This window comes from Crocuta crocuta, unplaced genomic scaffold, assembly GCF_008692635.1.
Source record: "Crocuta crocuta isolate KB4526 unplaced genomic scaffold, BGI_CrCroc_1.0 scaffold209, whole genome shotgun sequence".
In the NCBI taxonomy this organism is placed as follows: domain Eukaryota; kingdom Metazoa; phylum Chordata; class Mammalia; order Carnivora; family Hyaenidae; genus Crocuta; species Crocuta crocuta.
The window spans coordinates 2926949-2939704 of NW_027551566.1; the positions used below are offsets into that span (position 1 = coordinate 2926949).

Consider the following 12756-nt stretch of genomic DNA (forward strand, 5'->3'; position numbering starts at 1 on the left):
GGGCTAGTCTCCTAGTTCTTAGGGTTGGATTTGGGGTTCTTCGATTGCCGGCATTGGGAGAATGTGAGAGATGGTGCAAATGGGATGGTTTCTTTCTGCTTCTCAGTCCTGCCTTCACATCTGTTTTTCCCAGCAAGTTTGGGGTGGGGTGGAGAGGACCAGTATCCTCTGTTGAGCAAATGTTACAGTCTTTGTACGTCACAGACTCTAGGGCATCCCAGCTATCTCCGGCACTGCCAGTAGCTCAGTTGGCTTATCTCCACCTGGCAAAGTTCTGAATCTTCACAGTCGTCTGTACTCCCTGCATCCAAACCTGCCAGGACTCAGCTCCCTTTCAAAGGGATCCTCTCTCTGGAAAACAGTTCAAGTCTTTCCTGTCTCTATTCTCTGATAGTCCCATATACAAGTATGATTTTTATATTATCCAGATTTCTTTTTGGTGTTCCCATGGGAGCTAAGGTCTTCTGCATCCTAACTGGAAGCAGCAAGTGCCTAGAATGGTAGATGTTATTTTTAACACTAGAGGAAATTTCCCAAATGCAGGATGTCCTGGCCCTGAGCTCTTAATAGACAGCCTAATGCTAAAGCTTGTGTTTCATCCAGGGGAACTGAGAATGAGACCCTCCAGGTGGCTTATTTTTAAAGGCTTAGTTGAATTTGTAGTAAATGCTTTATGAGCTGCACTCCTGTCTCCCTACTTTTGACATTTTGGGTCCTTCTAGGGCCCAGCCTCCAGGCCTCTTAGCTTGGGGGTTTTCCCTGGGCCCCAAAGTCTACCCTGCCCATGTCCAGCAGGAACAGTCCTTACCAATTACTGGTGTGATTGGTGGAGGCTGGTGGATAAACGTCCCAGCTCCCTCTCCCTTGGGTTGGATACCTTACAGACCTGTGTTCTATATAGTCTCCCATTCCCCCAGAAGTAACTCCCAACTGCTCACAGTGGTAACTTACTTGGTAACACACTTTTCTTGGTTACTTTGTCTTTCTGGTCTCACTTCCCCCCTCTCCAGCATGTCGTGGGATCCCCTTTCAGATACTATCTGCCTTTGAATCATTGCTCAGAGTCTCCTGCAGAAACCCAATTGAAGGCAGGTTTCAAGTCAGATGCGTAACCTCTGGGTGCTGCTCGGGTTTGTGCAAAGGGGCCAGCATGGATAGGGTGTTACTGGAGAAAGGTGAAATCAGCCAAGTTAGATGGGTTTTGCCGGAGAACATCGGCACACTTCCAGAATGCAAGGAAGGCTGATGCTGGAGTTCGTTATTATAAGCTGGAGCCATCTGCCGGTCTGGAATCACAGGAATATGAGAGTCCTCATCTGGGATGCACTTAAACTGTTTACTTTCTCTGTTTGTTTTACTTCTTTAAAGCCTAACATGCTCTGGATGGTGGATTTAAATTCATAAGTACATTGTTTCACAAAACTGGCATGAAGTTCTTGCAACACAATATGCAAAATGCATTAGTATGTTGCATTCAGAGCTTAGTGTTCTCACTCTTATTATGTTTTGCTTTTAAATAAAGAAAACTTGTAGGACCACAGCCCTGTAAATGTCTTGTGGGGATGCCAACAACCGCTCTATAAGCCACTCTCTCAGAAGCAATTTTCCTCTTGTCCCACAAAACTCCCCAAAGCACCTTAGGCGAACACCAAAGTGCTGGGTATGTTTGCAAACTGCAAATACGGCAGACATTTAATTACATTGAATTCATCAGAACCCTAATTGAGACAGGAACTCAAACCTTACTGCTTCATTACTTGCATTTCAGAGGAGTAACAGACTTGGTCATGAGCAGCCCTTCAGGCCGGAATACATTAGAGAGAGGTCCACGGGCACTGGTGGGGAATNTTGTGGTTACTTCTTTAAAGCCTAACATGCTCTGGATGGTGGATTTAAATTCATAAGTACATTGTTTCACAAAACTGGCATGAAGTTCTTGCAACACAATATGCAAAATGCATTAGTATGTTGCATTCAGAGCTTAGTGTTCTCACTCTTATTATGTTTTGCTTTTAAATAAAGAAAACTTGTAGGACCACAGCCCTGTAAATGTCTTGTGGGGATGCCAACAACCGCTCTATAAGCCACTCTCTCAGAAGCAATTTTCCTCTTGTCCCACAAAACTCCCCAAAGCACCTTAGGCGAACACCAAAGTGCTGGGTATGTTTGCAAACTGCAAATACGGCAGACATTTAATTACATTGAATTCATCAGAACCCTAATTGAGACAGGAACTCAAACCTTACTGCTTCATTACTTGCATTTCAGAGGAGTAACAGACTTGGTCATGAGCAGCCCTTCAGGCCGGAATACATTAGAGAGAGGTCCACGGGCACTGGTGGGGAATTCTCCAAGCCAAAGGAAAGTGTGGAGCTACATAAATAACCATGCTAAGTGAGACCCATGATTGGATTTATTAATCAGTTCAGTTCCCAATATCCAGGCTTTGCTGTAATGTTCCACCACACTGCCTCTACCACCCAGAAATGTTTGTTTCTCAATATGTAAGGGAGCATTCTTTTCTTACTGATTTTTTCTTTCCCTCCCACTGATCAGACAGCAGAGATGAGGACCAGTCGTCTGAGAAAGTTCTTTTATCAACATCTCATTTTGGTTTTCATGTAGAAGACCTTCTCCCTGACCTTCCCTTCTTTCCTCACCTGGCATCATATGGCTGTTCCACTAGTTAATAAATCCCACCAACTTCTCAGCCAAATTATCACAGTGACTTAAGGTGGGATTTGGAGGTGAGGACCCCTTGGATCGTTATTCTCCTGAGAACTGATAATGTCCTCTTTTATTGAGCATTTACATGTGGGTTGACTCCTGCTTAATGCTGAACGTGTTATATATCCTTACGGTGATGCTAGGCGGTAGGTGGGCTAACACCCAGCCGCTCCATGGATTTGAAAACAGGCTCAGAGGAGCAATAAAGTCACTTCTCCAAGATTTCACAGCCAGCAAATGGAAGAGTTGGAATTCAAACCCCAGCCAGTCCAATTCCTGGGCCCACATTCTTTCTTAAACAGAATTCTCCTCCCTCTGCAAAGACCTCAGGGATTCTACAAGCTCCTGAAGAAGAGAGATGGGTGGTCTCAGCAATCTCCAAGCGGGCAGGAAACAAGGAAAAGGAGAAGGACGTGCCAGCACCCAGAATCATCACGTGGGCCACAACAACATTGTGGTGCGCACTTATCTCCATGACAGTGCAGGGTTGTGAGAAGAGCTTGGCAAAACCTTCCAGAGGGAGTAAAATGACTGAAACCAGCACGTGCTGAAGTTCAGGAAGCAATCTGCCTTTCAAGCAGGTGTTCTAACCAAGCCAGTGATTAACTGCATTGCTAATAAATTATGAATACAAATGAATTCAAGCCACTTCATATGTAATTAGTTGCATGACATTTACTAGATACTTCCCATTCATTTGTTTCATTTCTTTACATTACTTCTCCCCCTTTGGGCTTGCCTTTCCATCAGGTGGCAGGTACAAATGACTAATGAACTAATGACAACATGAATAACAGCCAGCCTAATAATCATACTGCTAATGGTGGCAGTGCTAATAAGAGTGTGAATGGCAGCAGCCTCTTCTGCAGGATGTGACTATTGATCTCTGGAGGGCAACGGGAAGATGGTGGACTCAGATGAGATCCAGGGACATGCAAACGGCACCGAAGGCGAGGATGGAGACTTGTTTTTTGTTTTGGGGTTTTTTTTTTCTTTATACTAGCTATATTTATAAGAGGTCTAAAAAGCACCATATTGTGGGTCTGCAGAACCTAAGATCAGAGATGATGGATCAAAAGGATGAGAAAAAAGAACATGTCAGTCTATCAAGTTGGGGAGAGCTCAATCACCATGTGTAGACACAGCTGTCCACCTGGGGGCTCTGGAGCCAATTCCTGATGAGATTGAGGTGTCCCACTGCCTGTCACTCACAAGCAATGAGCCCATCAGGCAACCCAGACAAATCAATGGGCATGAAGTGACAGCAGTTAGAAATGGGCAGTGGAGAACAGCAATGGTGTGCCATGGGGCCTCTTGCAGAGACTCTCCAGTCCGTGTTAGAGAGATGGGCAGGGTGGGTGCCCCTGACCGGCTCATTGGACAGCAGAGGGGCCCCAGAAATGGTGTGGAAAAAGGTTCAAAGGAGCATTCCTTAGCCCTTCAAACCAGCCCGCCACCTCCAGCAGAACCCTGCTTCCCCCACAGTGAGGAAGCTGGTTAGGATCACCAAGTCCCTCAATATTGAAAGCAGAGTGCCGTCAAAGGGCTTCTAGAAGGTGCTTTTCCTAGAAGATGTTAAAGTCTGGGTGTTTGGGCAGAGCTCAGGATCATGCTGTTCCTGAACAAAACTCCCTAGTAGGGAACTAGGACATCGGAGTTGGCAGACCGCTGGGAGCTGAAGCACTGTCCTGGCTGCCAACAAGCCTTGCACCTGGCTGACTTCTGGGTGTCTTCCCAAGGCTTTCCAAAACAGATACCAGACCCCACGACACTTCCTGGAGTGGAACAGTCTCCAAAGATAAAATGCAGGCATGCAAAGCCCCTGGTGACCCCAAAAGTAAGCTAGGTGAACATGTAAATGAATTGTTTGATGGCTGTAGCAAAACTGTCCCACATGGTGATGACAGCAAATGGTTCTTAGTGGAAAAATATCTGTCATTTCCATTCTCTTTCTCTCCCTCCCCCGACTCTTATTTACTCTATTGCCATGGAGGCAAAGCCATACCTTAAATTGTTTTAGGACATTCCTGTTCAGATCATGGCATTCAAAATGAGTTTGACACCTTCCGATTTGTAGCCTACACTTTCAGACAGGTTAATTATTCATGTGCTCCATCAACATGGAGACCAAATAATGGTGCCTGACACTTTCCAGTTCCAGTTTGGCCAGCCTCCAAGCATGAGACCCCACATTACTGTTGCCCAAGACCACTGGCCTCCATGCTGATGGTGCTCCAGCAAGACAGAACCCTGCCTCGCCTCTGTGCCATCCCCCCTCCAAACCCATGCCACTTTCTGCTGGCAGTCTTACCTGCCCGGCAAAGAGCCCACAGACACCAATGATGCACAGGATATTGAACACTGCAGAGCCCACGATGGTTCCAACTCCCACGTCACCCTTGGTGATGAAGACCCCTGAAAGAGACCTGATATCAGCCTGGCTGTTGTGGCTGGTTCAATTCTGGTGTGGGTGTGGGGGAGTTTTCACAAGTGTTAGACTGTTCTCAGGGTCCACAGGAAATAGCCAAGGATGGGAGAGAGTTTTAAAATCTGCATTGGGGAAACTGCCATAGGCCCATTGCCACAGAACCTGAGACACACTCATGCAAAGTGAAAACATCAGTTCAATAAAATAACAGCAACCACAGTGGGTGGGAAGGTGGTGTTCTACTCCTTGGGGTCTTGAGACTCTTAGCTCTTATTAGCCAAACCACTGGAAGGTTGTCTATCCCCACAACCCTTGTCCTTAAGAGAGGGCAGGGCTGAAATGTCATCACCTGAAGGGTCATCACCTACCTATGACAGATGTGAACAGCTCTGGGGCCGAACTCCCTGCTGCCATGAACGTGGCTCCAGCCACATCTTCACTGAGGTGCAGGCGCTACAGAGGATCAAGGACAAAGCACAGATGAGTCAGGATTCCCTTGGGAACAGAGGCCACCATGACTCCTGAGGTCCCAAGCTCAGGCCCTCCCCCCCACCCTGGGTTTGGCCTTTCCTGCACCATCCCCTGTGGGGCCACAGCTCTCTGGCCATCTTCCTCAGGGTGCAGGATCAGGGAGGGGGCTGCACATCTCTGTGAATTAAAGGCTCTTGACAAGATCTAAGGATTTCCAACCTAGAAGCCCCCACTTCTGTGCAAGTAACGGGGGGGAGTAGGGTGGGCTGGTGTGACGCATGGTGGGCGTTTGCCTCCTTTTAAAAGGGTGTGTCACCCACTTCTCTCCATGTTACCAAATATCCTTATTGCTTAGGAGATGCCCAAATCCACATTTTTATGCAAAAAGTTGATTTGTTTCAACACCATGCCTCTTTCAGGCTAAATGAGGCTCATGGTATCTGTTTGCAAGTCTTGATTCTAGGAGGATACAGCAGCTTAGGGCTGGGGTCTTGAAACCCACTCCTCATCACTAATACAGTCTTGAAGCCCTGGGGTAGGAAGAATAGGGGGAGGCATTGAGACTTAGTGGAAAGAATGACACCCTGCCAAGATGTCCTATACAATCATTGTCTGTTAATCCAAAAGGTGATTTGCATGAAGGCAAGAAAAATACATATTAGAGGCTGGTTGGTGTGGTTAGCCTTTCTACATTCAATTATGACCCAGAACGTAAGCTGCTGTCTGTCAGTAAATAGGCAGTTCCCTCCTGGGTCCCAGCTTGGAGATGTTAGTCTCCAATGGCAGTCCCTCCTCCCAGCGGCATAGACAGCTGCACTTCCTTGCTCAGCCATGGAGGGGCAGCATGGGCTCGGCGTAGACCACTGGCTCCACTGACCAGCAACAGGCAGCAGTAGGGGCCCTAATGGGGCACTCTGATCTGGAATCCTGGGGATCCCTCGCTTAGGACTGAACAGCTCCACTGCACATGGGGTTCTGAGAAGACTCTACAATAGAGGTACTGACACCTCAAGTTGAAATGTGTGGCTGTGAGGGATGCAGGTGAGTCCCCAGGGCAGGAAGTCCTGGAAGGTAACCTAACACAGAGCTCACACTCTGTGGTGGTCTGCCAAGACTTGCCATGAGCCTGAGCCTGGTACTGCTGTGTCCATTCCAGCTCAGGTCCCCTGCTGGGGCACTAGTTATGGGGTCCACACTTCGAGCTCATCTCCAGTTCCTGTCTCTCTCTTTCATCCACTGAGTTTGCTACTTCCTCCATGTCTCCTTTCATCTCCTTCTCTTTCATCCCCAATTCTCCTGGGCCCTGACAACATCTTGCTGGATGCTTAGAATCACCAGCTAGGGGTGTGAGATCTTCTGCCTCTGGATGCCTCTGTCCATCAAAAGCCTTCCCAGCTCCCTCCTGAGTCCTGGTAACAATTGATGCCCCAACTTCATGTTCCCCAGGATTCCCCACATGCTGATTCCAGTCCTGGGTTCTCCTCTCTTCATCCTGGGGCTCAGACTCTTCTCTGCACAAATTCTTCCTTGAAATGTGTTGCTTTCTCCCTCTGGGGGAGAGGGGAAGGAGGGTGATGGGTATGGGGGAGGGCACTTGTTGGGATGAGCACTGGGTGTTATATGTAAACCAACTTGACAATAAACTATTAAAAAAAAAAAGAAATGTGTTGCTTTGAAATGTGAAAAATCCCTCCAAGAGCTGCTCCAGTACTATCCCCCCTGCACAAGTCCCTCCCTGATCCCTTGGCCCAGTTAAGCTCTCCCTCCCCTTTCCTCTCTCTGTACTTTGCAACTTCCCAGCACTTCCTCCAGTACCCTCGGTTTGTATCGCCCTGGAGCTGCTTTGCACCCCACAGCCTGTGGATGGCAAGGACCATACTGTATTTCATCTCATTTCCTTTCCCAGGAGTGTGCTTGCCGGTGCTATGGATTTCATCTCTCCATAGTAGAAAACATTCTGACAATATGTACATTTCTAGAAGAGGGTTGTAAATCTGCTAAAAAAAAAAAAAGTTGTATGGGAAAGAGAGTACTTTGCCATGCATAATGAAGAGAGTATCTCAGAGATCACAAATAACCCCAGTTACAGATGTGCTTCCTCTCCTGCTACAGAAGGTGACTTGTATTTCAGTTACATCACTTTTGACAAAGGACTTCCACACATGCCTGCTATCCATCTAAGATGCAACTTTATCACTTTCTTTCTCTTTCCACCGAATAAAGAAACCCACTCCTGGGCCGCTCCAGGCTTCCTGTGGAATAATTCTCTTTTATTTTATTTTATTTTTTCAGTACAAAAAACAGACTTCCAGGGTATAGAAGAAACTGCTTAAGTTAGTGATCTCAAAGTGTGGTTTTTGGACCAACAGCCTCAGCATCCACCTGGGAACTTAACAGAAATGCAACCTGTGTCCTCCGCTGCCCCCCAAGAACTAATGAATCAAATACATGGGTGGCGGGGAGGGAGTGCAGGGAGGAAAGGGGAAGGATGACAGAGTCTGAGAACAACATGAAGAAACGAGTCCCAGATGGGAGGTTTGTCTGGGAGAGATCCTCTCTGAAAACAGAATTTTGAATTAAAAATAAAAGTGGAAAGCTTCCAGATAAAGGAAACTACATTTCACAACAGACAAGGAAATGAAAGAGGCGAGAGAATGAAAGTGTTCTAAATATGCTGAATATTTTCTGATGAAAGGGATTTAACTTGGTCTTCAACCTGGTGTTAACTGGGCTGATTTCCAACAGAATCCCTTTCCTTTTCTCTGTGGCCAGTTCTTTCATCTTCTCACTTTTTGGGTCTCCACTTAGAGCATTTCTGTACATGTACAGAGAGGAAGGGCGATGGGGGTATGTAGATGAAGACTTCCCACCCTGTAAGGACCCCACAAGGGAGGGTTACGGGAGCAGAAGGAAACTGAGGAGAGGAAGATGAGGGGTACAGAGAGAGAAAGGAAGAGCAGGATAAACGAGGAAAAGAAGGGGCACCTGTGTGGCTCAGCAGGTTAAGCCTCTGACTCTTGATTTCAGCTCAGGTCGTGATCTCACATTTCAGGAGTTCAAGCCCTGCATCAGGCTCTGTGCTGCATCAGGCTCTGCCCTCTCCCTCTCTCTCTCTGCCCCTCCCCTGCTTGCACTCTCTCTCTCTTTCTCTTTCTCAAAATAAAAAAATATACTTTAAAACATTTTTTAAAAAAGAGAAAAAGAAAAAGAGAAAATAGCACCATGAGTTGCCTCTAAAAGGAGCGGGGAGAGCTGGTCTTTTGGGTTAGAGGCCAACTATGGGTCGGTACCCTGACATTCTAAGCATACTGTTGGAGCTTTTGTGCTAATACTGTTCATAGCTCAGAAGCATGCTGATGCCTGGTGTTCCCCCACACCCCTGAGGAGGTGCAGGGAGGGCTCCCCAGGACCTTAGTGAAGGAGGCTGGAGGAGTACCATTTCACAGCCTGCTCAACATGTTTAGAATATAGGGCACGTACCTCACAGATCTTTTCCAAGGAGGGGACGAAGAAGTCATCACACACAATGGCCAATGCATAGAACATGTACATGGCCTGGAAGAGAGGAAAAAAGGAGTTAAGGTCACAGTCAAGGCAGAGCCACCCGGTGAGGGTCTGGACACCTTCTGCTTCAATAACACTTTCTGACATCACAGACTCAACATCTTACTCAAAGTACAAAGACTGTAGTGTGGGAGGCCCTCCATGGTATCACTCCTCCTCTCTGACCTCATCATCTACCACTCTCTTCCTTGTTCACCAAATGTACTATGGATGACTGCCTCAGGGTCTTTGCACCTGCTGTTCCTCTGACCAAAACACACTTCCCTCAGATGACCTTGGCTCATTCCATCATGTCCTTCAAGTCTCTGGTTCAATGTCAATGTAAGCAAGAGGCCTTGGACTCCTCTCCTTCCCATTTCTCTCTATCTACCTCACCCTGATTTGTTTTTTGTGACATATTATATGTTAAATTAATTTGTTTCTTATCTGTCTCCCTCAAAAGAAGTCCACAAGGATATGAACTTTATCTATCTTATTTACCCCCCAAACTGGGCACAAGGCCTAGCACATAGTAGGTGCTCAAAAAAATATATGTGCAATGAAGGAATAAACAAATGAATACTTCTAACTCAGGTCATTCACTCTGCTGTCCCCTACAGGATAGGCTCTGCAATCTTGCTTCCTGTCAGCTATAAACAGGGAAGACCTTGGAATTCTAACTTCTGGGCATAAATCACCTGTTTAACCCCAAGTTTCCTCTCTAACTGATGAAATTTTATTTAATTGACCTCCTAGCATCCATCCTCCTCTCCTTCCTAGTGGGACCCCAGTTTCAATCCAATATTCACCACACCCCATGGGGAGGTGACCCTACCCTTTCCTCTAGGAGTAGAACTGACTGGCCAATCAGTGTGCAGTATTTCCCACTGATAGCTACTAGTTCAGGAGTGGACATGTGACCTGGGATGGTCCAATGAAATTGCAGGAAAGATTTTAGAGTCCTTGGGTTCCATTTTTCACCCTCTGGCACTGGTTATGGAAGCTGGGGGTTCTGTTTGTCCCTTGCAGCCATATTGAGGGAAATGGGACTTGAAAGGAAGCTGACCCTGAGTCAACTTAAAGGTATTACCAAGCCCAGTGGATGTAGTGCTAAAGCAAACCTGCCTCCAGATTTTGTAGTAGAGCATTTCAACCAGTTTGATTTGGGAGTTTTCCTGTTACTTGTAGCCCAAAGCATCAAATGGGGGTAGCTGCTCATCTTTCAAGTTCCAGCATCCTCAGCAGTGACATGATTTCATGTTTTGATCTCTCAACCTCTTTTCCTTTCAAGAATTGCTCCACTGGGCAGCTCTTCAGTCACGCATTCCCCAGCCTCATCAGCACAGGGTACAGGCACATGGCCCAGGCTAGCCACCAGGACACCCCCATTCTCTGTCATGCAGTGATGGGTGCATAAAAAGTCTGCCAGGGGGCCAAGGAGGGACCGACAGAGAAGCTGGAAGAGGAGGGCTCTCTCCTTATGAGATACAAACACCGCCCAAGTCTGGAGCTGCTAGAGACAGCTGCCATACAGAGGGAGCTTACCCAAGAATGCAATTCGTACAGTAAGAAGCCCAACCAAGAGATAGGACAGACAGACACACCACACACCAACACACAGGCAGACAGACACACACACAGCCACACACACATAATGGTGCTCAATGACACCCCATGACCTCTGGACCCAGCTCACACCTGAAATCGAAGTGGACTTTCCAATTTTGTGGGCCAATAACACGCTTTTTACACTTAGGATAACTTGAGCAGGGTTTCTGTCACTTGCAGCTGTCCTTTGTGAAGCCTTTTGCAGCAACCAGAGCATGAAATGATCTCTCTGGCCTCTGACTCTTGGTTGTGGCACTAATTTAGCCATCCCCACCCCCGCTTCATAAACTCGTTTTTCCTTTTCATACATAGGTGTTTGGCTCTTCAACCAGACTGTACAATTCTAAGAAGCATCTTAACTCTTGATTCTGTGGAATTATCAGATGAGTGAACTAAAACATATGCAACAGGGATATTCATGCCAAAATGCTGCCTATAATAAATTATCAAAACCTAACACAATATACCATAGGATATGAGTTACAGAAACCATGGTTCATCAATCGACAAAATCCTGCTAAAAGAGATGATTTAAGTCCACAGGTAATGACAAGAAAAGGCATTTACTATACACTGCTAAGTGAGAAATATTATAAAATAGTGTGTACAATCTCTTTTTTGTTATGATCTATGTATAAGAGCACACACACACACACACACACACGTACACAAGCACACACACAAGCACATAGAGCTTGTAAGGCCAAACATCAAAGTAGTTTTTCCCTCTGTTGGTATAACTCTGTTTTTATAATTTCTATTTATATTTTCTGACTCATCCACCTTGAATTTGTATTTCTTGTGTGAATTTTGCAGGTAGTGGAGATTTTAGAGCAAGGACTCCATCTTATACTTTTCTAATCTCCAAGGATCCTGGGATGTCTGGCATGCAGAGACACCTTAAAAATAACTTTCATTGATTGGTTTATTCATAATCTGTACAAAATTATTTGCCTGTGGATTTTGGAGGGAAGAAAATGTCAATTCTTACAAAATTAATACTGTATTTACAGCCTATGGATGAGTCAGAATATACATTCCCAAATTGCAATGGACTCAAACCCTCTTTTGCTGTATGGCTTGGCTGATCCAATGATATGCAGGCTTTATCATTATCTTTGAAAGGACAGCCAAATGCAGTAATTGGAATATGGAACTGTACATTTGTGAATTAACCAAGATCTAAATAAGCTGGCTCTAGCTGCCATACTCGACTCACTGAAATAGCCAAGTCCATAAACAATCTTTGCAAGACTATGTTCCAATAGTATGTTTTGATCCTGTTGTGAGGCTAGAAGCTCCATCTAACATATTGCAAATCAACCCTTGGAATGTGTTGGGAAATGGATAGATCTTCCAGGCTCTCTGTGATTTCAAGGGTGATGGCTGCTGAAAACCACATGAGTTCCCATGTACAAGGCAGTGCGAGGCAGGGATGTCCACCCAAGGTCAGACACCCCGTGTGGCAAGGCACGTCTGGACACCTGGAGGGGTCTGTCAGGTGATGGGGCTCCTCTCCAGCCACAAGGCACCTCCTGACCTGCCATTCTGCTTACAAGAAATTCTGCTCTAATTCCTTCAGAAATTACTAAAAAAACTGGAAATCAGTTTCCCACTGGAAAAAGAAACAAAATAGAACAAGGTATTGATAGGGGAGGTACTGTGCATGTAGCAGGGTAAGGAAGGGTAAGGAAGTCAGTAACTTCTGCTCATTTTTGCTGTGAACCTAAAAATGCTCTAAAAATGGGTCTTCTACTACTAATAATAATAAATTTCAAAAACTAAACAGAACAAAGGAACAAAACAAACATACGAAGTCAACCTTTAGATGCAGAAAGCCTACCGATACTGATGGTAATATACATACAAGTCCTGACTATTTTAGAGTGAGGCATTTTTGCATTAATTTGGCTGCTCCTATAGTTCCAAAGGATATAATACTATAATTGGGGATACTGAGTAATAATAATACTATTAAT

The 12756-nt window shown here is 45.8% G+C and overlaps 1 protein-coding gene across 1 annotated transcript in view; it reads right to left on the reverse strand.

Annotated features, from left to right (window-relative positions):
• SLC24A3 (solute carrier family 24 member 3) overlaps window positions 1-12756 on the reverse strand; it is a 491381-nt gene that overhangs the window by 128162 nt on the left and 350463 nt on the right. The window contains exons 4-6 of the mRNA XM_077750215.1: window positions 9107-9181; window positions 5524-5608; window positions 5039-5142 (exon numbers count right to left, since the gene is read on the reverse strand). Coding sequence (XP_077606341.1) covers window positions 5039-5142; window positions 5524-5608; window positions 9107-9181 — 264 coding nt within the window. The remainder of the gene's footprint in view (window positions 1-5038; window positions 5143-5523; window positions 5609-9106; window positions 9182-12756) is intronic.